The sequence below is a fragment of the Pogona vitticeps genome, chromosome 1 (assembly GCF_051106095.1).
Source record: "Pogona vitticeps strain Pit_001003342236 chromosome 1, PviZW2.1, whole genome shotgun sequence".
Taxonomy (NCBI): domain Eukaryota; kingdom Metazoa; phylum Chordata; class Lepidosauria; order Squamata; family Agamidae; genus Pogona; species Pogona vitticeps.
Window position 1 is genome coordinate 264434384 of NC_135783.1, and position 26429 is coordinate 264460812.

General features: G+C 38.3%; 1 protein-coding gene across 9 annotated transcripts in view; it reads right to left on the bottom strand.

Annotated features, from left to right (window-relative positions):
- The window catches only part of DENND5A (DENN domain containing 5A), a 79506-nt gene that overhangs the window by 43277 nt on the left and 9800 nt on the right, over window positions 1-26429 (bottom strand). For 7 of the 9 annotated variants that reach the window (XM_020789955.3, XM_020789953.3, XM_020789952.3 and 4 more), the window contains exons 2-8: window positions 19081-19152; window positions 18463-18572; window positions 13013-13673; window positions 6859-7046; window positions 4102-4419; window positions 2306-2521; window positions 382-616 (exon numbers count right to left, since the gene is read on the bottom strand). In XM_020789955.3, the coding sequence (XP_020645614.3) occupies window positions 382-616; window positions 2306-2521; window positions 4102-4419; window positions 6859-7046; window positions 13013-13673; window positions 18463-18572; window positions 19081-19152 (1800 nt within the window). The remainder of the gene's footprint in view (window positions 1-381; window positions 617-2305; window positions 2522-4101; window positions 4420-6858; window positions 7047-13012; window positions 13674-18462; window positions 18573-19080; window positions 19153-26429) is intronic. The other 2 variants (XM_020789956.3, XM_020789951.3) reach the window with 1 other exon arrangement.

Genomic DNA, 26429 nt, shown 5'->3' on the forward strand with positions numbered 1-26429 from the left:
TTCAGGACAGTCACTACAAATTCCTTTCCATTTGAACTGAAACAGTGAGATTTCTTATTACCAGTGCTGCTGCATTTTTTGGAACCTAGTTTTATTTCTTCATAAATGAACACAGATTCCATTTTATGAGCAATCATGAATTATGTTATGTGCTGTCAAGTTGGAATGGACTTAACAGTGATGTTAACAGGCCTTTCAAGGTAAGTGAGATATTTAAGGAGTGTTTTTACCAATTCCACACCCCAAGTGAGCTTCCATGGCTGGCAGGGTTTTGAATCCAGGATGCCCAAGTCCTACACCATCAGTCCACCCACTATACCATACTGGGTATCCTAGTGATAAATTAAACCACCCCCTTTAAAACCATTTTACAGCCCTTACCAGCCTCATCAATGGAACAGCACTTTTGATACATGGATGTGCGCAAAGTTGGTGTTCGAACATTTAACAGTCTAACTTTATCCACTCTAGAATCAAACACTCTCAAAACAGGATCTTTGTCATCATCATCATGGCACATTATCTTGTTGTCAATAAAAGAAGCAAACATCTGTGTCTCCAAAAATCTTGAGAGGAAAGGCAAATAAGGTTCAGGCTGGTCAGACAAGAAGGAGGCCTAACAAATTGAAAGAAAATTTGTTTATTTCTTCCCAAAATAAAAAAAATCATTTAGAAAGAGATTATTGTTTTCAGTATCTACAGAATTATCTTTATAGTACATTATGGCTGAAATCCAGTAGTAAGTCACAACTAGAGTAGGCCCACTGAATCAGGGGGATTTGAAAAGTCAATTCCTCCACAAATTCCATTGATTCAAGGGGCCTTGAGTTGCAGCTATCTATCTGTCTGTCTGATTTAATGGACACATTAATCTGGCCGGTATACAAATTAAAAACTCAGAACCCCATATGACTCCAATAGTGATACATCAATATGGTGGTTCAACGCTCTAGATCAGGGGTCTCCAAACTACGGCCTGTGTTGCCATTTTGTCTGGCCTGTTGCCCTCAGCCCATGCATGTGGGGTGGCGGGCAGGGAGGCAGATATCTGTGCATGCAGGCCAGGGGCGTTGCAGGGCGTTGCAGGTGTGCAGGGGGCAAGTGCGTGCATGTGTGTGTGAGTACATGTCCACACATTCCTGTTCCTTTGGCCCTCAAAAACTTTGAAAATATCCGATGTGGCCCTCACAGTAAAAATTTTGGAGACCCCTGCTCTAGATCCAAAATTAAAAAAAAGAAAGCATAAGAAAAGAACAAAAGTAAATATATATATTAACAGCATCCATAGCATAAATTACTGAAGGCTGAAATCTAGTAGTAACTTTCTGCCAGTGTTTTACTGTATTTTAAATGCCCTCCTTTTCTCATATATTTTAATACATACTTCATGGTGAATCAGAGATATACTAGCTATTTGGATTTTTCACCAAACAATCCAGATTATTCATCTACAAAAGGAAAAAATTACTTTTATAGTAGTCTTTGTAGGCCTATAATGTTAAGAATAGGACTGACAAATTCTGGTTTAAAGTCTTGTAAATAGATAAATAACAGAAGATCAGTAGTGCACACTTTAGCATACTATTTCATATATTTCTCACACTAGAAAGTTCCTCACAATATAATATTCCTCACAATACTATATACACAATCTCTAGAAATGTTTAATTCTTTGAAAATGTTATAAATGTGGAAGAGGAGATTAAAAACCACAAAGAAAGGTGCAATTTAAATATCTGTAGTAATTGTTGCTTATCAGTGATAAATGTCACCAGTGTTAATGATAGTAGCACAACTGGGTTTTTCTCTCACTTTTTCTAGCACAAGTCCTTCAGTGTTATATTGTACTAGGAACTTGGGTAACTGCTGTACAGTGAGTAAAATCACTAGTCAATCTAACTCAGTGTTATCTGCATTAGACCTCCTGTTTTCCATGTGTGTTCATCTGTAACTACTATCAAGCCCAGATTATATGGCTAATAGAGGGGCCAGCCATTCGGTGACTGAGCAGGGAGACTTGTCCTCCTGCCCCCTTGATGGAGTGACTGGGCAATCAGGGAGATGGGACTGCAGCAGCTAGGCTGCTGCAGCACATGAGGAGCTGATGCAAGCCACGAGCCACACGGTAAGCGGTCTGGTGGGTTCTGGGGGTGGGTGTTAATCAAGCTGGCCACCTGTGCTGGTGGGCTTCTTATTCATATACAAATACTAAGCTCCCATCTCTACCAGGGACATATAGTACTTTTCTTACCCCTTCTTGCATGAAAACCTCCCCTTCCATAGTCTCCCCCCCTTCCATATTCACCTTATCAAAATTCTGCATCTGCTCCCTGTTAGTAAACCATGACTCTTTGTCCTGGTTGGGCTGAATAACAAATACTTCATAATCTGCAAACATTTGTGTAAAACGATTAGCAAAAACTTCTCGCACTTGAATGTTGAGCTGGTAAACCTTAAATTCTTCTTCATCACATTGCACTTTTAGATCCTTCTTGTTGCCACTCTCCTCTCGAACTTCAACCTGGGAGTGGGGTGGGGAAAGAATGTGCCTTGGTAATTTATTCTGCATTTGACTTACAAAGGGTCAAAGCTGTCAGAAACCCTGGTCATATAAACAACAAAGATTTGGTGAAATTATAAATGCTTATGCAGAATGGTGTTGTACCATATCATGAGACAAAGTATAAATTAACATAGGAACAACATCTGAGTGAAAAAGGATGAGTATATTATACTACTAGTGCATGATGAGTAAACTATTTTTCAAGAAAAACTTTTTTTACAAACAAAGCATTTAAACCTCCATATTATATAAAATTTCTGGACAAAAACATTCTATTTAACAACATGTCTACTCCTATATAAATAAAAGCCCTACAACACTACACTTATGGAGGCAGGAAAAGAATATCCTTGTCTCATTACTAGATGACTCCACAGGATCTGGTGCAGTACAATAACATCTAATGTAAGTAATCATACACAAGCTTGGAATTATTACCCTTGAGAATTATTTCATGCAATGTCATTCTTTGTTGATTTTTAAACAGTAATTTAGAGATTTCATGATGATGTTAGACTAGAAAATCTTATTGTGAAATGCAGCATTAAAGAGTTTTTGCTTTTTGTTAGCCATATGTCACACAACCAATTGTATCCTAATTACATATTTCCAACAGTCAGGGTATTACTACATTGGCAAATAACACAGGAATTGTTCCAGGATTCGGACAGTCACAGTCATATTGTTTTCTGTTGACTATAAAATATACAACTCAATGTAAATAATCCCAGAGTTTCCCTCTCTAATCTGAACTTTTTTTCTTCCATCACTGAGGCTTCTCCCCCCACCCCTTTTTGCAGTAAATGTATTTGCATTGGCTCAGGCAGTGTGATCACTTGTGCTGATGCATACAGTTTGATCCCTCTATAGATATATTTAGAGATGTTTTATTTCACTCTATTCCACCTGGCTACAGCAGCAGTGAGGCAGGGCAACTGGCCCATTCAGATGGGAAACTGGCCACCATTTGAGTTATCTCTCCCCCAAATCTGGTGCCTATCTCTGCTTGTTTTCCTCTTCACTTTCCTTCCCTTCCTGTTTTTTTTTAAGCTTGGTGCCATTGTCCTAGGAACCCAGGAAACTAACAGGGGAGAGGGGGAAGAAGAGTGAGCAGAAAGTGAGGAGGAAATTGCTAATCAGCACTTCTGTGCAGCAAGTTAACATAGCTCTGTTGTAGCCATGCCTCCTCCAAATGTGAACACCCACAGCAGAGCTAGCTTAACAAGCTATGAACAAGGCTGACTGCCAATCTTCTCCTCCTTCTCTCTGCTTATTCATGTGTACTTGACTACAGTTAATTCACCCAGGTAAATCTGACTTCTAAGGTGGAACTTCACAGAGGCTCTACAGTATTCACATTTTTACCATTGTGTAGTTTCACCCTGACTTGTTTTCAATCATAACTACAGTCTGTATCATCTACAGTATTTCTACTTTAAGGAGAACTGCCAATTCAGAATAAAATCCCCAAATAATGCAATATCCCCAAATAATGCACTATTCCTTTATTAAGCTCCCACAGGTATTACATTACTTACTTTTTCGAGGCTCACACCTGTTCTTTTTACAAGTGCTTGGAGTCTTGCTATGGTTTCATTTTCTTTCAGTAGTTCATATGAATTTAAAGTTGGTCCTCCTACGTTCCCATTTCTCTTATCAGAGACTATATCACATGTCCTGAGGCTTTTCATCTTAGAGGCACTTTCACTGCAATGTAAGTTTCCCTCAGGTGGAATCCCAAAAGTCATAAGGACTTCTGAGATCTCCTGAATGAATTCAAGTTTATTTGGAAATTGAGGCAAATCTTCTGGCAATTCAATATAGTGGTTGTCTATATCCACGAAGCATAAATTTGCCTGGGGATTAAAGTCCAGAGAGGCATGAGTAATCAGGAACAGAATGCAAACTTCTAGAAGTATTATGTATGCAATATGTCTGCTTTTTTTTTTTTTTTTTTTGACCAGTGTACAGGCAAGTTAGGTGCAATAACAAACAGAGATTTATATAACAATGTTACTTCACTGCATAAAACTGACATACTAGAATCTGAATCAGAATCTGGAAAGCCATCTAACTGGAGAGGATTAAAAGTACAATTCACTGCATAATTATAGAGATGTAAGCTCCACTGATATGACAGAGCCTTACTTCTCAAATGCTTTCTTCATTCCCAGATCAACTGTTCTTTGGTACTTGTACTATAGCATAATGTTTGGTCATAATGGATAAAAAGGAAATATATACTTCCTTTTCAGTTCCATTTTCAATAGGATGGAAAGCAGTATGCATTTATTGAAAGGTTGCTTAGGATAAGCAGAATAAGCATTGATACTCCCAATTCCTACTAAAATAAGAATTCCAAGAAATTCAAAGCATATAACTATAACCTGGATCTATATATTTCATTCTTGCCTAAACCATATTCAAGTGGTTCAGGTTATGTTTACCTGAATATTTGAATGAACAAGGTAACTCTTGTTGCTCTGACACTCTAAAGAGGCTAGCATCCTCTATATGTGTAGCTACTCCTTGTGAAAAATGCATGCACACATGTGAGAATTTTCCAGACATAGGGTTCTGTTTCATTTTTGTGAATAGTAACATTCCAATCAAGATAATATTCAGAGCTTTGAAAGTTTTAATAATTAATTCTTTTATTCATCCAGGTATTAGCTACATTATATCCCACCATTCCTCCAATGAACTCAAGTTATCTAATTCATTAGAAGCTTTCCACTACAGTGGTGCCTCAACTTACAACCATCTTGACTTGCAACCAATTTGAGTTACAACCAGCTCCAGTCGCAACATTTTGCTTTAACTTGCAACCAGCGCTTTCAGATACAACCGGAAAATGGCCTCTTTTCCCCATTGTTCCCTCCCTCCCTCATTTCTTGTCCTTTTTTTAACCTTAGACGTCACTTTAGGTTTAAAAAAAGTCTTCCCCTATTGGTAGTGGACAGATTAACTGCTTTTGCATTGGTTCGTATAGGAACTAATGCTTTGAGATACAATCAGTGCCTTGAGATACAACCAAAAAATGGCTGGAACGGATTAATCGCTTTTCGATGTATTCCTATGGGAAATGGTGTAACTCAAGTTACAACCAACTTGAGTTACAACCATCATCCGGAACGAATTAAGTTGGCAGCTCAAGGCACCACTGTATTTCCTTCCCTAGTAATTCTTTGCTTTGGAGTGCTACTTTTGAAGGTATATGTTATCCTTTTATGGAAAAAAAAGATCTAAAAAGTTAGGAGAATGGCCTAACATTTGGAACAATACAGTCATTAAAAAAAACACCCCTTCACAATTACTACCAAAAGCATTTTAAGCCTCCCTAATTAAAGAGGTACATGACTCTCATCATATTGGTGTGTGTGTGAAATAACTGTCTTTTCAGTTGTTATTTTGGGAGGCAAAGAAATGTTGGTATTCTCTCTTTACCGCCAAAATAACATAGCTAGCTATGATTTCATAATTGATTTCCAATGTTCCTCTCATAGAGGGCAGTTGTAGACAAAAATTTGTAGATAAGAAGGGTGTCTTCAGGTGACCAGGCTGAACTCAGCAAAGTCTGCCACTGAAGGAAGCATTCCTTCCATTATTAAGAGCCTTCTCATCCATTGCTTGATAGGGGAAAGTAGTGATTTTTGCTAATGGTCTTCTCTGCATCCAGTCTCCTATGCCTCCCCCTCCAAACCTACTTTGTTGGTCTGAAAATGTTCTGGGACACTGAGTGGTGGTGCTTGGGGCACCAACATCACTTTTATTTGGGGATAGTTCCACTGGTGAAATTAAACTCTAGAACTAAATCAGAATTTCAAGAGTTTAGCTTAAACTATGTCTGGTGCTAGGTAAAGATTTAACATTCTGATAAGTAGTATAAAGCAAGTTCTTAGTTATAGTTATAGTTGTGACAAGCTTTAAATAGGATGGCAATAATTCTCTAAACAATTTCATTCATTTACCAAATCTACCCCAGACCAAATAAAGCAGCATACAAGACTCCTTAAAATATTTCAGACAGATGTTTCTGAGACATACTAGTTAAGAACCAATGGGTGGGCAGTTGTTACTTTTTTTTTTCCTTACCACAGCAGACTGTTAAGGAGGAAAAGAAAAACTGTTGAAAAAAAGATATGGGGGGATTACAAATAGAACACAGTATCACTAGGACTATCCATGGAAGTCTGTAAAATGTTACAATAAGAGCCCTTGAAGTATCCTACTTAAAACTAATCTCCTTTGTAACTGTGTTCAGCAACAGTGAAACCCACTGCTGAACTTCTCACCTCTTGGGGGAGCTCTAGCTTTGACCGGTCATCTAGACCATTAGAGTGCAAGCCCATCAGATAAGGGACAGGAGCATCAAGAAAATGCAAGAGAGAGGCTGGAAGGATGGGAACATATACATGCTGCCACTGGAATGGAAACATCAGTGCTGTGATTGTCTCAGCAACAGTCATCAGTCTCTGATAATCTAGAAAACAGAAAATCAATTAGTAAAAGAACTTTGTTGAAAACCATCATAAAAGTATAATAAATACAAAACTAGAACCTTCATTCATAGTTGATGGTGTTATCACAATTGCAAGGGGTAAAGTTGTACAACAGGATTCTGGTCACAGTGTATCAGCAACAAATACAAAGTATCATACCAAGGATGAGGGAAAAAAGAATCTTCCAGATTTGATTAATTGTTATACCCACATGTCTCACCATTTCCTAGGCTGAATAAAACGGATAGGAATTTGAGTCCAATAATAGGCCCACAGATTCACCAGCCCTGCATTACACATACGGATTCAAAAACTACTAGTTGTTAAAAGTTTCAGTGTGGACAATTAGGCCAAAAGCCAAAAGAAGGTATCTGTTGATAGATCTGCTTCCATCAGTGGAGTTAGGAGGGGTTAATCTCCCTTCCCTGTACATCTCAAAAATATGTACCAAGAGGCTGCAAAATCTTCCAGAATTATTTTCTTAGGCAATACAAAGATTCAGGGGGAGAGGAAAAAAAGAAATTATATAGCACTGGCACTGCAGTACAGTACTGGATTACAGTATACAAATTTTAAAAATATCACACAGAGACACTGATGTTAGGAAAAGTTTAAGACAGCAGGAAAAGAAGATGACCAAATATGAGATGGATTTATTCGCGAAGGCTTTCACGGCCAGGATCTAATGGTTGTTGTGGGTTTCTCGGGCTCTTTGGCCGTGTTCTGAAGGTTGTTCTTCCTAACATTTCACCAGTCTCTGTGGCCAGCATCTTCAGAGGACAACCCCCTGCCCAAGGCAAGAGACCTCATACCATCCCAGACCTCATACTATCCCGGACAGATGGCTGTCCAATCTTTTCTTGAAAATCTCCAGCAATAAGGAACCCACAATATCGGGAGGCAAGCTGTTCCACTGCTTAATGGTCCTCACTGTCAGGAAATTCCTGCTTATTTCCTCCTATAGAGGCATTTACATTGAAAGTGCTGAACCAGAAAGGAGTGTTAATCACATATAAAGAACTGCTTACTAAAGAACAGAATATAAAGGATAAGCAAGAGCTAGAGGAATTGGGTGTGGCCTCTGATTGGTGGTCAAATTTGAAACTAGAATCAATATATAAAAAAGATAAAACTGGGTTTCTTTGAGGGTAAAGTTCAAGTGGACAAACTGTGGATATATACTGATGAGAAAACAATAAAAATGTGCATATACTTATTAGAGTATGACATGGAGGATGAGAGGGTGAAGGAGATGATGGTAAAATGGGCAAGTAACTTTGGACATAATATTAATATTGATGATTGGACAAAGATGTAGAAAGAGTCCCATAAGATGATTAAGCCAGTAAATCTTAGGGAAAATATCCTCAAAATGTTTTATAGAAAGCTCTATACACCTGTAAGATTGGGAAAAATATCAGAGGGTAACAGCAATGTTTGCTGAAAGTGTAAAAAAATACAGGTACTTATTATCATCTGTGGTGCTCATGCGAAGAGTCAAAAGATACTGGACACAGGTGTGGGAAATAGTAATAGAAATTACTCAACAAAAATTAAATATCAAACCTGAAATAGCATTACTGAATATTATGCCATAAATTATTGATAAGAAATTAAAATGCTGTCTAATGTACATACTCACAGCAGCCAGGCTACTCTGGGTCCAGAAATGGAAAAGTGAAGAAATACCAATGATAGAGGAGTTGCTAAAGAAGTTATGGGACACAGCAGAACTGTTACACTTTCAGAAGCCTTGCAGGAATAAACAAAAGACTATGTAAAACAAACCTGGAAATTAATATATTTTTGGGCCCAGAAAAAGACAGGAGTTTAGGCAAAATTCTGTATTCTGTGTACTCAGTGCTCACTGGAAACCAATTGGAATAATCCAAGATCCAAAATGATGTTGGAATCTCTGACCCAAAAGAGGGGAGGGTTTGTTTTAGTCAGTAATGGTTTTTGTTGTGTTTGTCTGTTTGTAGTGGTTGGTGCTTTGGTGTTTTCTATTTTGTCTGCTTTGTAGTGTTTTTAAAAAAATACTTTTAAAAAAAGGAAATCAGGAAATTCCTCTTATTTCCAGGTTGAATCTCCCTCTGATGAGTTTCCACCCATTGCTTCTTGTCCTACCCTCAGGCGCAAAGGAGAATAAATCAATGCTCTCTTCCCTGTGGCAACCCTTCAGATATTGGAAGACTGCTATCATATCTCCCCTCAGTCTTTTCTTTGTTAAGCTAAACATACCTAATTATTTTAGCTGTTCTTCATAGGATTTAGCCTCCCCTTAACATCTTTGTTGCTCTTGTCTGCACCCCCTTCCAGGGCCTCAGCATCTTTTTTGTATTGTGGTGACCAGAACTAAACACAGCACTCCAAGTGCGCCCTCACCAGCATGGTATAAAGTGGTACTATCACTTCCTGTGATCTTGATGCTATCCCCCTGTTGATTCATCCTAGGACTGTGTTGGCTTTCTTGACAGCTGCAACACACTGCTGACTCATCCTTAAGTGGGACCCCTAAATCCCTCTCACAGGTACTACTGTCAAGCCAGGTACCACCTATCTTGTACTTGTGCATCTGGTTTCTCCTGCCTAATTGGAGGAACTCACTTTTCCTGCCACTGAACTGCATATTATTGGATAATGTACAAGTCTGTCTAGATCCTTCTGAATGTTGAGTCTATCTTCCAAAGTATTAGCAATCCCCCCCCAGTTGTGTGTCATCAGCAAATTTCATGAGTGCTCCTTCAATCCCCTCATCCAGGTCATTGACGAAGATGTTGAAGAGCACTGGGCCCAAGACAGAACCGTGAGGGACCCCACTGCACACTTCCCTCCACATAGACGTGGTTCCATTGAGGACCATGCGTTGAGTATAGTTGGTCAGCCAGCTGCAAATCCATCTGGTAGTTTTTCTGTCTATCCCACTTTGTTCTATCTTATGCAGAAGTAGGTTGTGGTCTACCTTATCAAATGCATTCCTGAAGTCTAAGTATACTATATCCACTGCATTTCCCTGGTCCACTAATTTAGTCACTTTATCAAAGTAGGTAAGAAAATTTGTTTGGCATGACCTGTTCTTAACAAACCCATGCTGGCTTCTAGTAATCACCTTGTTATTTTCCAGGTGTCACAAATCTGCTGCTTGTTTTTTTTTTCCAGGATTTTCCCAGGTATTGATGTCAAGCTGATAGGTCTGTAATTTCCTGGATCCACTTCCCCCCCCCCCCTTTTTGAACCACATCAGCTCTTTTCCAGTCCTCTGGCAGTTTGCCCAGGCACCAGGACCTCTCAAAGATTTAATTTGGTGGTTCCAAGATCACATCTGCCAGTTCTTTTAGAACCCTGGGACGTAAACCATCCAGTTTGAACTCATTCAAAGCAGCTAGGTGTTCTTTTGCCACTTCCTCACCTATGTTGACCTGCTTCCCTCTCCTGTCTCCCACAGTGCTGCTCTTCACCCAATTTTTCCTTTTGCGTGAATACAGATGCAAAAAAAAAAAAAAAAAAGAATTAAGTAGTTCTACTTTCTCCCTGTTGCCTGTCACCTTCTTGTCATCTTCCGCCACTAGTGGACCAACCATTTCCTTGACTTTCCTCTTGCTCCTTATGTGTTGAAATACAGTGGTGCCTCGCTTTACGATTGCCCCACATTACGACGAATATGCTTAACAACGATCTTTTTGCGATCGTTTTTATTATCTCACCATTCAGTGTTTCCCAAGCATCCTGAACTGCTTTTCCCTTTAGGATTTCCATCCATGGAATACTTCCTATTGCATCTCTTAGTTTGTTAAAGTCAGCTCTCTTAAAATCTAGAACATTAGTCTGACTTGGTACAGTTACCCTTGCCTACATGATGGTGAGTTCTAATATGGCATTGTAGTTTTCTCCTAAAGTTCCTACAATTTCCACTCCCTCAACTATCTCCTCCCTGTTAGTAAGTATTAAGTCCAGCATGGTTGGACAAATAAAAATACTAACCACTCCAGTTAATGGAATTAGGCTGGATGCAGCATACATTATTGGTAACAGGGGCCTGAAAGAATAAATGTGTTTGAAAAGCCAGATACAACGCCAAAAATAGACTTTCTGTTGGTTGTGTAGCCTATCCTCATATTCCCCACTTGCGCATGTGTAGAATGCCCTGGAACATGATGATGATACTAGGTCTGGTTCTACAGAATACTTGTATTTTTGCCAACATAATATTGTGAGGGGAAAAAATCTGCCTTCTAGGTTGCTTGGTTAAACCTAGGTGTGAGTCCTCTAGAACATCAAGCTCTCATCATTTCAATGCAAAACACATACATTTAAGAATTCTATCTGTGTGGCAAAAATATGTCTCCAGCCATGGATCATAGGATGTCTTCCCACACAGCATACTGTTTCGGACAGAACAAGGCTCTAGAGCAGGGGACTCCAAACTTTTGAGGGTGAGGGCCACATTGTATATTTTCAACATTTTGGAGGGTCAAAGGAAGATGCACGAGTATCCTTCCTATTGCAGCTACATGCATGCACCCACACACATACGGACACCCACCTGCTCGCAGGCACCCCACATGAATGCCCCCTAGATGCCCCCCACCCTCCTGACCGCCCACACAGACATCCACACATCCAGCCCCCAGCCCCCCTGTGCGCATGCATGGGCTGAATGGAATGGGCCAGATAAAATGGCAAGGTGGCAAGACGTAAATATATGTAAATGCCTGAATTGGGCATGCATTTTTATTTAAGTCAGCTCCATCTTCAATTCAGTTTATTTTATTATTTGTTTAGTATGTTTCTGTTTGTTATTCAGAAAATTACCAAACATTATTTTAGCCAATGTGCATGATGAGATTGGAAATTACTTTCTTTACTAGTGATGTCATAGTATTTTTAGATGGCTCTGAGACTTCCACAACTATTTTAACTGGAAAAGTCTTTTGCCATTTTTGCCAACTTTGGTAATCCCACACATTCCTTGGTGCAGTGGCAGAGCTCAGCAGCAGCTCAGTACCTCCCAACATACTTGCATGCTGGATATCAGCATCGGGTTTTTAGGTGTGCTCAACAATAGTATTATGGTCAAATAACTTCATATCTGAGGATTAATCAAGATGAACAAACACATTGTACAACTGTATACTTGCAAACTAATGTACCATGCACATATGAATTGAGGCTATTTTCATTCTTGTATACTTTGGCCATCATTCGTATCTTTTAAAAGTCAATTAATGCTGTATCTGCAATTCATACTTTTATTTTCAGAAAAAAAGTAAGGAATTAAATAGGATTCCAGTATGGACAATATGAAGAAATAACAGAGAAACACACATAATCCATCTTTGACTTGCTTATCAGACACAACATTTAGCTTTTGAAAGAAGCTACATCCTGCTTATTTATCTGGAACCACCTACCTTTGCCCAACAGGAAACAGCTATTGCCAGAGAAAACAAAGATACAAGTGCTTTTCAAAAAAGTGCTATTACTAAAATTTGGGACAAAAACAAACCAAGATCTCTGACAGCAGGGATGGCTCAGCTGCTTCACCATAGAGCAAGGCAAGCAATAAACCAATAACAGTGAGTCTTAGGTTGCATTGGATACTCAAAGGAGGGCATTCCCTCCTTTCCATAGGATTCTAAAACAAGCAGAGGAGAACTCATACAGCCATACTGTAACATAAGAAACTGCTTTGAATCAAGGGCAAATCTCCATTCTATAAGATTAAAACTTTTTTTTTCATATCTGGCCTAATAGCCTATCCAGGGCCAAACCACCACCAGTACAGTTCATGCTTAAACACAGCTTTTAATATACTTAGTTCAGTACTTTTCGCTCTAACTTCTCCCACTGGGTGAGGCAGTTTTAGAGATGCTTAACATTTACTTTTCCACTGAAACTTCTACTGAAATTGAATCCTTGTTAGCCCTTTTTTTAAAGTTATACTCACGTTGTGAATAAAGCAGTATCTGAAATTCCAAAAGAGCACAAGTGAAGAGTTGGACTGTATTCTCCACTCCAAGTAACTCAAAAACTTCTTTAGCTGGAAAGTCAAATAATGGCAATTCATTGGTGCTTGGCCTCTGGCAGACAATTGATCCATAGACTCCTGAAAATTTTAAGGATCTCCCTGCTGGAGGGAGAGGAACTTCATACAGTATATTGTAGATAAAGCTTTCCAAAGGTAATGGTGGTGGCTGAGGTGAAGTTACTGCTTGGTGGAGTTGCTCAAGCACTTTCCTACATGCCGTCATGAAAGACATTGGTGTTATCAGACATATGCACTTTGATACATACAGAGTGTCTCTACTTATATCATATGAGTTAAATCGTTGTAATTTTGATAGAGAGGAGCCATTACAGTCTTCTATGGTGCTACAGTTTTCTTTGTCATTTGGTGGTGGAGTATGAAGAAAATCACATTCTGCATTGTGCATGTGATACAAAGTCTGCATTGCACTACAAATTTGTTTACTGGTAACTTCCTCATAAAATGTTAAAGAAAATCCAAATGTCCGTGAGCCATCTTCACGGGTAATGATAAATGAATGGAACTGAGGTTCTCTGGCATCAGCTTGTGTCTTGAAAGATAGGCCCTTAGGCATACATAGCTGGGTGAGGAGAGAGAACAAAGATTAAATATTATTTTAAATAATAAAAATTATTTTAATAATTTTTCACTCTCAGTTGCTAACATTCAGTTTGATCTTAACTTATTCCATATACAAAGCAGAATTCAAATTTAGGGAAGAGGGCTTCTCCGTCTTCTCCTTCCCTTGGTAGTATCTTAACCCCCTAGGACACCTCTGCTCAGGCTTAATGGATACTTCAGAATTATGTGAGCGGCCTTTATATGTAGACAGAAGTGGTAGTAATCACCTCACCTTCAAGTGAATGAGAATCAATGTAGGATCCAAGTGATTACTTAACTGTGACCCATTGAAATGGTGAAGTTACAGAGAAAACAAATCCCCCTTTAAAGTTTTAAAACATTTATATTATTATATCAATGAAGACAATCCAAATAATATAGATACGTTAAAAAGACTTACAAAATTCTCTTAAATGAAGAATATAAAGAGAAAAATAAAGGTGCATTCATAAATCTTGGATACATGCAAAATTATGCTTTATTTAAACATCTGAATCATTGCATATTATACAAGTGAATTCCAAAATTTACTTAATGTTATGAATTTAACATAAATCAGGAACATAAACCAAGCATACTAATTCTAATACTTTTTGAAAAACTATTCCTATTTTGAAAGCATTTGTCTTTTATAATACTTGACAAAAACTGATCAGCTAAAAAACATGTGAGGAATGAATTAATTTATTTTATTATGGTCAAAGACCAACACTGACCAAATAATACAATACAGAACAGAAAACATTAGAAATGTGCAACATACACTATGCCAAGCACTGCATCCATATGACATATAAAATCTTTGCCACAAGAATCCAAAAAATGAAGGAAAAAAACTGTGTTACCAGAGAATTATAGCAAGCTATAGCAGCTGCACAAAATCTGGTCACAAACCAAATGATGCAATTTTTTACATTTTACAAAATTAAGCAAAAATTTACTATTAGTTACTGTACTTCTCTTGCACATCTCTAATACACAGGTGCTTCAACTATCAAATGTCTCTTATGTTCTAACTAAGTATAAATTAAGGCACTGTTGTCTGGATATTTCTTCCATCCATGTCAACTTTCATACTATTTTGGAAGATTCCCTAATCTAATGATTGTTGTGGGTTTTCCAGGCTCTTAGGATATGTTCTGAAGGTTGTTCTTCCTAACGTTTCGCCAGTCTCTGTGGCCGGCATCTTCAGAGGACAGCACTCTGGGCTCTGGTGCAGTTTGTTTGGGAGTTGAGTATTCCCTAATCTTCTATAGCAGTTTTAGATGGAACACCAGGGTATCTGCTGAAATTGCCTTGTCCTTTTATTAGTAGAGGTGTCTGCTATGTAAAGGCATGTTCCATGAGTAGAAGTGCACATTTAAATATGTGGCTACAGTGCTCTGCCTACCTGGGCTTGATTTTAAACATTTTAGTAGTTTTCCAATCTATCTACATTCAATTTGTGCTTGTTAAACATCATGTTACATGGGTTGCTTATAATTATTATTATTTTAAATTTTTTTGCATCTTGGTGTCTTCTTAGTTGTCCTTTCAAAATCTATATATTTTTTAAACAATAAAACCATTCATGTGTGTATTTTAGAATACAATATTGGCTAGGTATATACAGAAGTTAGGTATATACATGCTTTTAACGTTGAAGGCCACCTTAAAAATTTTTCCCTTTTCATCTTTCTAAGTAACACCTTCTCTTATTTGTCTTTTTGCAACCCTTGTTTCTATCTCTCTAAAAATTCTCCTGTCCCTTGTACCATCTGAGAACATTTTATACACTTGATCTATCTCCAATAGATCTTCCAGGCTCTTTTTAATTAGATCTGCTGGTTCTCTCCCCTTATCTTCCCTTACCACACCTAAAATTCTTCTCGGTTCCAGGGTTAGAATTAGATCTCCTATGTTTTCTCCTCTAATTTCCTCTATCCACTCCTCTGATTGGCATACATCATCCACCACCCTCTCATTTCCTTGTTCATTATTCCCTGCCTCCTGTTGACTATAGTCCTTATTTAACTACTCCTTGAATAATTTTGCCTCTTTGTCATGGGATCTCACTATTTCTAAAATTGCTTGAATGGTAGATTTTGTTTCATCCCAAATTTTTCCTTGTTGTGGCATTATGTCCCAGATGTCAAATAATTGTATTCCAACTGAAAGTTGTCCAGAGGCTGAAAGTAATCAGTTCAATTCCATCAATACTTGCTTCCACAGGTCCACTTTAACAGATTGTCCATCTTTAGGGTTAAACTTGAATCCTGTCTCAGATGTAGAGGGTTTTCCCTGCCTAAAGGCTCAAGGACACCTGCTCACCAAATAGTTCTTATTTAGGTCCACTTTAATAGTCAATCTTTAGGGTTAAATTTGAATCCTGTCTCAGATGTAGAGGGTTTTCCCTGCCTAAAGGCTCAAGGACACTTGCTGACCAAATAGTTCACTCGGCATTTGTGTTCATGGCCTGATGTCTTTTTGTAATCCAGCCCCAGAGGCAATCCATTCCAGTATTGATCCTGTGCTCCAAGTCAAATTCGAAACCCAGGATACAGTTTAAAAGTTCCACTTTGGCTGGATTAGGCTTTCTAGGGTTAATTTGTTTGTATTTCAATTCAGTCCTCAAAAAGAAAGGGAATTCAAAATGGCCATAAAGTGTTCAAGGTTATTGATGCTAGGCTTTTTGCCAGCACCTTAGATAGATGTTACAAGTAACATATTTTGCTAATGATGGTGGTAAGAGAAGAATTCTTAAGTTTCTAATGATAAAGTAATACCAAACTTCCTTCCTTAAAGTATAATTAAATGTCTAATTAATGTCCCATTTATTTTCTTTGTGTCTCTGCGTCTCTTTCCTCTCTCCAGATTCAGCACTGCTCGATCAGTGGTGGGGGATCGTTGTTTCATGTGTCTGACTCTTCGTGACCCCATGGACCAGAGCACTCCAGGTGGTGGGGGATAGAAGACACTTTCTGTTGTAGGGAATGTCTCATCCAGGGATAGTCATAAAGCACTACAGTTAAAAAATATTTTTTGCCCAGTGGTAACACAATGTTAATTAGCTGATTTATTGCTTCTCCATTACTGGCTGTGGACAACTTGCAAGCAAGTTAATTCAGCTGCTTGTTTCTACCCGCTAGTTGATTGGGAAGTTTCCCAGATCAAACGTGGGTAACCGCCATTCCCTCCAGGATCAACAGACTTCTCCCCCATTTCACCACCTCTCTGGGGTGGTTTTAACCCCCTGTGAGGTCCCAAACAGGTCAGAATTCAACCCAGGGGACGGAGCTCCATCCTGCTGCTGTCTCGTCGCAGCATCAAGCCGGAAGTCTCTGCCTACCTGGGTTTAAGCTCCACTGAACTTAATGACATCTACAGAGATTAGCACATATTAATAAGACTGCATAATATAAACATTTTCTTCCAACTTTCATAATTTCATCACATTCAAATCCTAATATAAAGTAATAAACCTTTTGAAAAATCCCATTTGCAGAGTTTATACTAAAATATATTGATTTTTAGAATATTTTTCTCTGCAATCTGACTTTGAAAAGACTAAGAAAAACAATGTTGTCTGTCTTAGTTAAGACATCTGCAAGCAAACATTATGAGCAAGAAATGAGATTCTGTAACAGTATATTTATGGTTTTCCTACAGACTACTACTATGAACATGTAGATTTAAACTGATATGTATTTAAACGAAGGTCTGCCTCATTCATGTAGCATTAGACAGGAGCTCACATTAACACAAACATGGTTATAGAAATGAGAAGAGGTAACTCCTCCCTCAAACACAGGTAAATTTCTCTGCAGACCTGCCCTTAAGTAGTCAATCACACTTCCAAACTCAGATTGTCCTAAAGAAAAAAGCAAACAGGGGCACAAATTACAAAGGTAGGAGAGATGCTGTGCTCTCTAAATTCATAATCCCCTTTCACTTTTAAAAATATGGATGTCGATATACTGAACAAACTTCTACTATTTCATCTAATTCGAGGTTATTCAAGCTCCAGGCTCAAATAATTCACACCTGGATGGAAATCTTGTGAAGCAGCTATAACATACACTGATATATTGCAGTTGATGGCACAGCAACAGCTAGGAAACATTGGCCAAAATCCAACTGAAAACTCATGCTCACATAAGGCTACTGATACAAATTTCAAATGCAAACTACTACAGGTTAAGAAGTCAGCATAGTCACTTCCTGTAAGTGCTGTCTTGCATTAAATCATGCAACTGCTGTAAAACACCAAATGCCCAAACTAACTTCTTAATTTGTGGTAATTCATAGTTAAGATTTAAGATTATGGAATTTTATCAACATAAAACTGGATTTTGGGCAATGCTGTCACTGTGGTACAAACAGCAATATACCCACTTATCCACTTAAGCACAGATCATACAGCTTTTAAAAGTAAAGGGGCTTTTGGATTCAGAGAACATGGCTTGCTTCTCCACCTCACACTTCATTTCCCTATAACTTCTTAGCTTCACTTCACATTTTATTTCCTGGTAGGCATAGGTAACAGAGGTCTGATAATAATACTGGTATGAAAAACATGAACCCTGCTTCTTTAACTTCTTGGGTCTCTCTGTCTGTTTGTGCCAGTATAACGTGTGTATATGCCCTTCTTGGATAATGTGTTACTCTCTCAACAAGATCCACAAAACAAACGAATGTATTATAGCCTGTGTCAGGCTATCAGAGTACAAGAGCAGCAATGAAAAATAAGAATGCAACATGATACTAACCATTCCCACTGCATCCTGATCAAAAGGATTCCATTCAACATTTTCAGGATAATGAGCAAGAACTTTGGATTTGAATGTGCGCCTTAACGGAGTTTGTTCAAAATTTTCACCTGAAAAATTAGCAAAAAACAAAGTTAACCACAACATTTTAACCCTAACTTTGTGTGTAGAAACATATCATTAAAAAGTTAATAGGATTAAGTGCAGATATTTCCTTTAAAAGAAGCAGGAGATATAAAGTAGTGATTAGCAAAAGAGAGTAAATTGATTGAGTTAAAGCAGTGGTAGTACTCTGCATACAATTATCCGTCTGTGCCTTTCCTTAAACAAGTACCAATAATTTATTTCCTTCATTTATTTCAGAAATGTGTGAGATAAGTACGTTTGCAAAAATTAAGCTCAATTTAAAAGTAATCTGAGAAATGCACACACAGACAATGGATGCAAAAGTGAAGCAAAAAAGTTTAGATGTGCACAACACCTTCACTTTTTATTTAAGCCTGGAATCCATTATTGTTACTGTCTATAGCTGTGAAAGGAAATCTAGAAGGCATAAAACGGTCAAGGGACAGAAACACTAGAAAATATTTGATTATTTTTGCCCTGTTTTTATTTTACCTTCTGCTGAACTTGAAATGAAACGGCCACCACCATCTTGGGCCTTAGAGGCCTGTATATACTGGCATAATGCTATATGACAAATAAAAAGAACACTGTATTATAATTTAATAGTGTAAAAAAAATTTATACCTATAAGTCTGTGCATAAAAGTATTGAAAACTAAGAAAAGCAATAGGTCAGACATCAAATTTTAGAACTCCATCATGTCTGGTTTCCTTTTTTTTCAAACTGTAAAAAAACATGATTAATAGAATTCAGGGAAAATTATGAAACACTGACATCCCAAATATACGTGGGTGAAAACTTTCCTGCATGATAATGTCAATATATGTTATTTTAACACCCTCTTTAAAAATGGACCTTAAGACTGAAATCAAATGATGACTATCTAAATTAGCCACTTAAATAAAGGTCCATCTTTCCTCTTATAGCTGTAATCCCATTATCATTGGACACAATGATTTTGTACTTTGGATGTAATTCACACATGAATGTAAAGTAAAACAACATGCAAACCTTCTTGTTAGATCCTTACACTTTTCCTTATCAAATTTCAGGAGCTTAGCTGGCAGGCAGCCAAGTCTGATCAATTGAACCTATTTTAATATCAGAATCCAGGAAAAATTCTATTCTCACAGTTGCTCTAGCTAGGCAGGACAGGCATCCAGTGAACATCAAGTAGAAAACAAATGGGTCTGAAACAAAAGAAGATCAACAGGCTTGGAACAAAACTATATTTCTCCCATGAAGAACAAGGAGAACATACAGTACTGAGGCTACCCACACCCAGAAAACTGATTTACACCTCCAATGAGAAGGCTTCAGGCAAGAAGTGGACTTGTCCACAAAAGCTCACAGTTCTTTTACGTTATCTCATATGAATACAAATGTCTTCAAAATAAGGAATTTTTGACTGCAAAATTAAACTTTGTCACCTTCATCAAATGAATAGGAAAATGAGTATGCAGAGGATGACAGCTGCTTTAACAATAAAGCAAAATTACATGAAACAAATGCTTCAAGGAAACTCAAAGCTTTTATCAACACCTGCAAAATGGAATCACAAGGGAAGCCATTTCAATACTTCATCTATTTCACAATACATAATAATTAGAGATAAGAGGCTGATGTTGGAATTGCTGCTGTGCTGTATTCTGCATTTATCTGGGATGATTCCAAATTACATTTCTGTGCTTATTCAAAATGCACAGAAATTTGTCCGATAATACACTGATACTGCCAACATGTTCAGTTACCATAGCTTTCCTTTGCATTTTTCTTCAAAACTTTTCAACACCATATGATCAGTCTTTACCTTGAATTAGTGTCCACAAACTGGACATATAACAAAATGATGCAACCCTGCAACAAATGGCATCCAACCATCTCCAAGATACTCAATTCCATTCTCTCCTATTTCAACTTAATGATGTGAGATACTCCCAGACTATAGCATTGATGCCGCAGTTGCCCTGCTTCAGTTCCCACAACTTTATGAGTATCCAAAGAATTATGATTTCCATTTCCAACCTTTCTGTGTTTTACCACCACTTCTCAATTTTTTGCAAAAAAAAAGTGTGCTGCTTTTTCACTGGATGCCTGTCCTGCCTGTTTTGGACTTGTTCTAAGAGTATACATTCAGAATATGATACATTCTAATGAACAAAGATGCCCAAGTTGAGTTTTGACCTAAAAATTATATTGTGTAAAAGAAAGTAGCAATTAACTGCTTTTGTGAATAACAAATTCATAACATCATGACAGTCAGTTATATTGTCTCTATCCCAAAATGAATGAATTCTGAACTGGCTAAAGGAGTAGCCTGGAATTTTTAAAAAGTTAGCTTTATCATGAATAAACAAATGTAAATTCAACAGGGAAGACAAAATTCTTTGAATCGTATTGAGGACCACCATTATATTTTGGGAAACTAACAGTAAAGATACTATGTCAGACACTAAGATCTGTCAGCTGTAATGGGTTTCGAATTGGCAGAAGCCTTTTGTGCTGGCCTAACTGCCCTTTTTTCAGTTGGTTTCAGATCTGTTGGCCAACTGGATCTGACAGCACAACTACTGTGTCGGTTGAGATCACCTGGCATAAGAGTTAAAGCAAGGCAGAGAAGGGAAGGAATGGGGAAGGAGGTGAGTTACAACAGCTTAAATATCTTCTCAGCCCAGACTCCCAGTCACTATGCCTGCATACAGTTATGCTGGGGTCGGCATTGTTCTAAATCAGGGGTCTCCAAACTATGGCTCATGAGCCACATCTGGCCTACCTTGCCTTTTTATCTGGCCCGGGCATCTAAAGAGAAAGGAAAGGGGAATTCAAGTGATCCCCCACCCCTGATGCCTTTTGCAAAGACAGCAGGGGTGGGGGATCACTTCTGTCAGGATTTGTTTCTCTTCCTATGCCCCAGCAGGGATAGAAAGAGGAACAAAGCCTGATCTAAGCAATTCCCCCACCCTCACTGTCTTTGCAAAGGCATTAGGGGTGAGGGATCACTTGAATTCCCCATCCTTCCTTCGGCCCTTGAAAATATGTAAAAAATATGATGTGGCCCCCATAATGAAAAGTTTGGAGACCCCTGTTCTAAATAATCTCCAACTTCCCTCGATTGGGAAGGGTTTTGATACAGTGTGGCATCAGCTGGTTCAGTGGCTGATCGCCAGGCCTCAGCTATCTTGCCCAGTTAGCTTCACACTCTAAGCTTTAAAATTAGATAAAACTAAGCAGACTCCTGAGAAATTTATATGTGAAACAGGAAGCAACAGTTAGAACTGTATATGGAACAACTGATTGGTTCAGAACTGGGAAAAGAATATGCGGAAGGCTGGACTGGAGGAATCCCAAACTGGAATTAAAATTGCTAAAAGAAATATCAACAACCTCCAATATGCAGATGATACCACTCTGATGGAAGAAAGTGAGGAGGAATTAAAGAACTTTTTAATGAGGGTGAAAGAGCAGGGCGCAAAAAATGGTCTGAAGGTCAACATAAAAAAATGAAGACCATGGCCACTGATCCCATCACCTCCTGGCAAATAGAAGGGGAAGATATGGAGGCAGTGATAGATTTTACTTTCTTGGACTCCATGATCATTGCAGATGGTGACAGCAGCCACAAAATTAAAACACCTGATTCTTGGGAAGAAAGCGATGACAAACCTAGACAGCATCTTAAAAAGCAGAGACATCACCTTGCTGACAAAGGTCTGCATAGTCAAAGCTATGGTTTTTCCAGTAGTGATGTATGGAAATGACAGCTGGACCCTAAAGAAGGCTGACCACCGAAGAACTGATGCTTTTGAATTGTGGTGCTGGAGGTGACTCTTGAGAGCCCCTGGACTGCAAGGAGAACATACCTATCCATTCTGAAGGAAATCAAACCTGAGTGCTCACTGGAAGGACAGATCCTGAAGCTGAGGCTCCAATACTTTGGCCATCTCATGAGAAGACTCCCCGAAAAAGACCCTGATGTTGGGAAAGTGTGAGGTCAAGAGGAGAAGGGGACGACAGAGGATGAGGCGGTTGAACAATGTCATTGAAGCTACCAACATGAATTTGACCCAACTCCAGGAGGTAGTGGAAGACAGTAGGGCCTGGTGTGCTCTGGTCCATGGGATCACGAAGAGTCGGACATGACGTAACGACGAAACAACAAGACAGATACAAAACTCTACACCTATGTTACACACATCAGAAAGACACAGATTTCTGCATTATTTGTTGCCTTGATCTTTGGGCAGAGAGATATTTTACCTTATGTTTTTTCCTCTTTTGGAATGTGTATTTGTTGTTTTCCTTATTTAATTTGTATTTTTAAATATACAGAAAAATAATGTGCTATATTGAAACACTGGTGCACAAAATGGACACAGCCCACTGTACCCCCACTACTTTCCTAAGACAGAGCTATGCACAAGTAGAATACCATCCTCCCAACATGTTTTGTATCCCAGGAGATTAATTTCACGGTTGAGGGGAGATCTGAACCAAAGTCATATTGGTTAAGATGTAGCACTTCTTACCTTCCATTGTGTTGAAAAGTCCAACTGCTTATCAGGTAGAAATATTTTTGAGAAGATATACAAGTTGAGGGCTATTTTCTCATTTCTATCTCAAGATTTTATGCTACATATGTTTTCATTAAAGGAAAAAAAGGACAGGTAATAAAACCTAACAAATGAATCCAGACAGCCAAATAATTCATTTCGCATTACTTTTAAATCTTGTGAATTGTTTCATCTAACTTATGCTAAAGTCTGAACTGCAGCAGAAGTATGAAAGTCAATTTGGGAAGAAATGTATCAGTTCTGTCACAGCACATTCTTGGGAGGCCTCAGTTTCAAACACATGAAAGAGGAAAAGTGCATGCTCATGAAATAATGTCTTTAAATTGTCATCTTTTTAAAATGTATTTTATTGTGCTTAAATTATAAAAAGAAACTAAAAAAAGCAACAAAACAATTTCAAAAGGTAAACAGCAACAAAAAGACGAAGGGGGGGAATTAAGCATAAACTTCAGTGAAAGATGACAAAATGTCCAGGCAAGAATCCAAATACAGTTGACATCTATATGACACATATTAAAATACTGAAAGAGATGTAAAATCTTTAAGTACTCTGATTAATAAAAGGTGGACATTTTTAAAATAAATAATAATGTCCCCCACAAAAGCTATAACTGGGCTTAACCAGAGCATATGCAGTACGCTATATTACAGCACCAACAATTAACAGATGTACTTTCGGCTTTATGAAAAGGTACAGTGAAACACAATTTTCTGCTGATCAAGCTTTATTTTAAATGCACATATAAAACTCATACAGAACATAAAAGCACCACCTACTGATTAAACAAATCAGGATAATCTATTTACTCCATATTTTCCTCCCTTTATATTATATAGGTTAATTAGCAGATATATAGATACATTTTGTAAGATTTTTTTCTTCTGAAGCAATTTAATAAGTGTATTGAAATATGTGGGTTGGAGTGTTAAAGCATTCAAAGCTGAAGAGTATACTTAAGATACCAATAAATGCTGGAACTGTAGATATTGCCTTTTTGCAAAGGCTATAACTGAACAAAATTTAGAGCATTAGTACATGATATACAAAAGTATCAACAAAATTGTATCAACAACTTATACCAAACCATTAAACAATATATATTAACAATGTTCTGTCTAATATTAATCAAGTAAATAACATGATAAAGTTCTCCAATGCAGATGTGTGCAGCCCAGTGTCCCTACTCATAGAAAATCAAACTCTAGGGTCTGGAAGTGTTGAATAAAAAGTCCATTCAAATATGTAGTCAAGGTCTTGGATCCTTGGGGGAATTTGATGAGCTCCAACCATAAATAATTGTCCACTAAGCTTGTTTCGTGGTATTTTTACTACTTCAGAAGATATACCTTGGACCTCCAATATGCTAGAAACATGAACATTCATGAACAATGTAATTCAACCACACCTGCTAGTGTCCTCTTATCCGTATGTTAGTTCCAATTTTGTTGTTGCTTTTGTATATCACATACCAATGCTATAAGTTTTGTTCAGCTACAATACAGAGCTTCCTGTGTTTATCTTCTATTCCATACACCCTAGATTTTGATAAGTTTCTGCAAAACGCTAACAAATCTGGCACTCATCCTGGAAAATAAAAAGAAATTAACAATACTGGTCAATCTATTGATTCAAAGAAAACATTCTTCTGTCTGTCCATATCTTCCACAAAAAAAGTCTTCTTCCCAACTTTCAATTCTGAACTTCATTAAGTTCCATTGTGTTAATTTAGTATTATGCTTGTATTGTATTATCTACGAAAAATTCCTGATTGCAAAAACAATGGGGTGAGTAAAACTCTCTCTGACATGTTTAAATCCTAATACTATCCACTCAGAAACTCACAGTATGGAAGATATCAAAGTGGCCCAAGCCAGAGGATTCAGCAAAGTGGAAACATCCAATTGATTAACTAGTGCCCAAAGTAATTGTCTCGGGGAGCTGGTTTTCCTTGTCCTCCATCTTCTCCAAGCCACACCGGTCTCTACAAAGAGCAGCAAGCACGCGCAGAATGCCCCCCAAATCACCACTGTAGTGTTTCAGCAATCAATGTGGAGTTTCAGCAATCAATGTGGAGTTTCAGCCCCATTGGCCACCCTTTTTGTAGCCAAACCCCTCCAACCTCTCCCCATTGGCCTACAGGGCCGTGGGGGTGACATGTCACTTTGGGGGCCAATTCTGAGGCTCTGGTCACGGGGGACCCTGGCACCTATGAACCCCTCCTATAGGCCCATGGCTGCCTCACCTAAAGCCCCGCCCACCCAGGAGGAGGGCCCTGGGTAAATTCTTGACCCTATGTCCCACCTTGCAGGGGCGGCGCACCTGTCAAAAGTGATTTTGATGAATGCTAGGTAGTATTACTGCTAATGTATACATGCTAAAAATTCCAGCTTGTTCCAGGACTACTCTATTTGGAACTTTGTTGCCAACAAAGTTCCAAATAGAGTTGTCTATTTCGGTGATTCCAAAAATGTGTCAGGGACAATGCATATGGAACATGTTCAACTTCCTCTCCTGCTGTACACAAAGAGTCCAGGACTCACTGTAGTAGAGGAGTGTGCTCAGGACACAGACTCTATGGTCCTGGATCTTGGTAGATGCCATCAGCTTCTTGTTAAGCCATAATCTCCTTTGTGAGTCTAGAGAACATGGTCGCTGCTTTGCCAGTGCATTTATCCAGCTCAACATCTAGAGAGAGGGTGTCAGAGATTGTTGAGCCGGAGTACACAAAGTCATGAAATCTCCAATTCTTGTGTAGAGATGGTAGTAGAGGGAGGTGAGACCACGCCCTGGCCCATGACTTGTGTTTTCTTCAGGCTGATTGTTGATCCAAAATCTTGGCAGGCCTTGCTAAAATGATTCATAAGTTGTTGGAGGTCTTTGTCAGAATGGGCAACAACAGCTGGATCATCGGTGAAGAGGAAGTCTCACATGCACTTCAGCTGGACTTTGGTCTTTGCTCTCAATGTAGAGAGATCCCAAAAAGATCCCAAACAGAGTCAGTGTGAGGACACAGCCCTGTTTCACTCCACTTTGCATGTCAAAGGGATCTGATGTTGAGCCATCAAAAACTACACACACACACACACACACACACACACACACACACACACACACATAAATGATGCCTATTTTCAAGTACTGTAAATGTCTAGCATCAAAGGCAGTGGAAGAAAACACAATTTTATTCCTAGTCATCATTGCACTCTAATTTGATTAAACTTACAAATAAAAATCATACATGCTTAGAGTATTTCTTTCTTTCTTTCTTT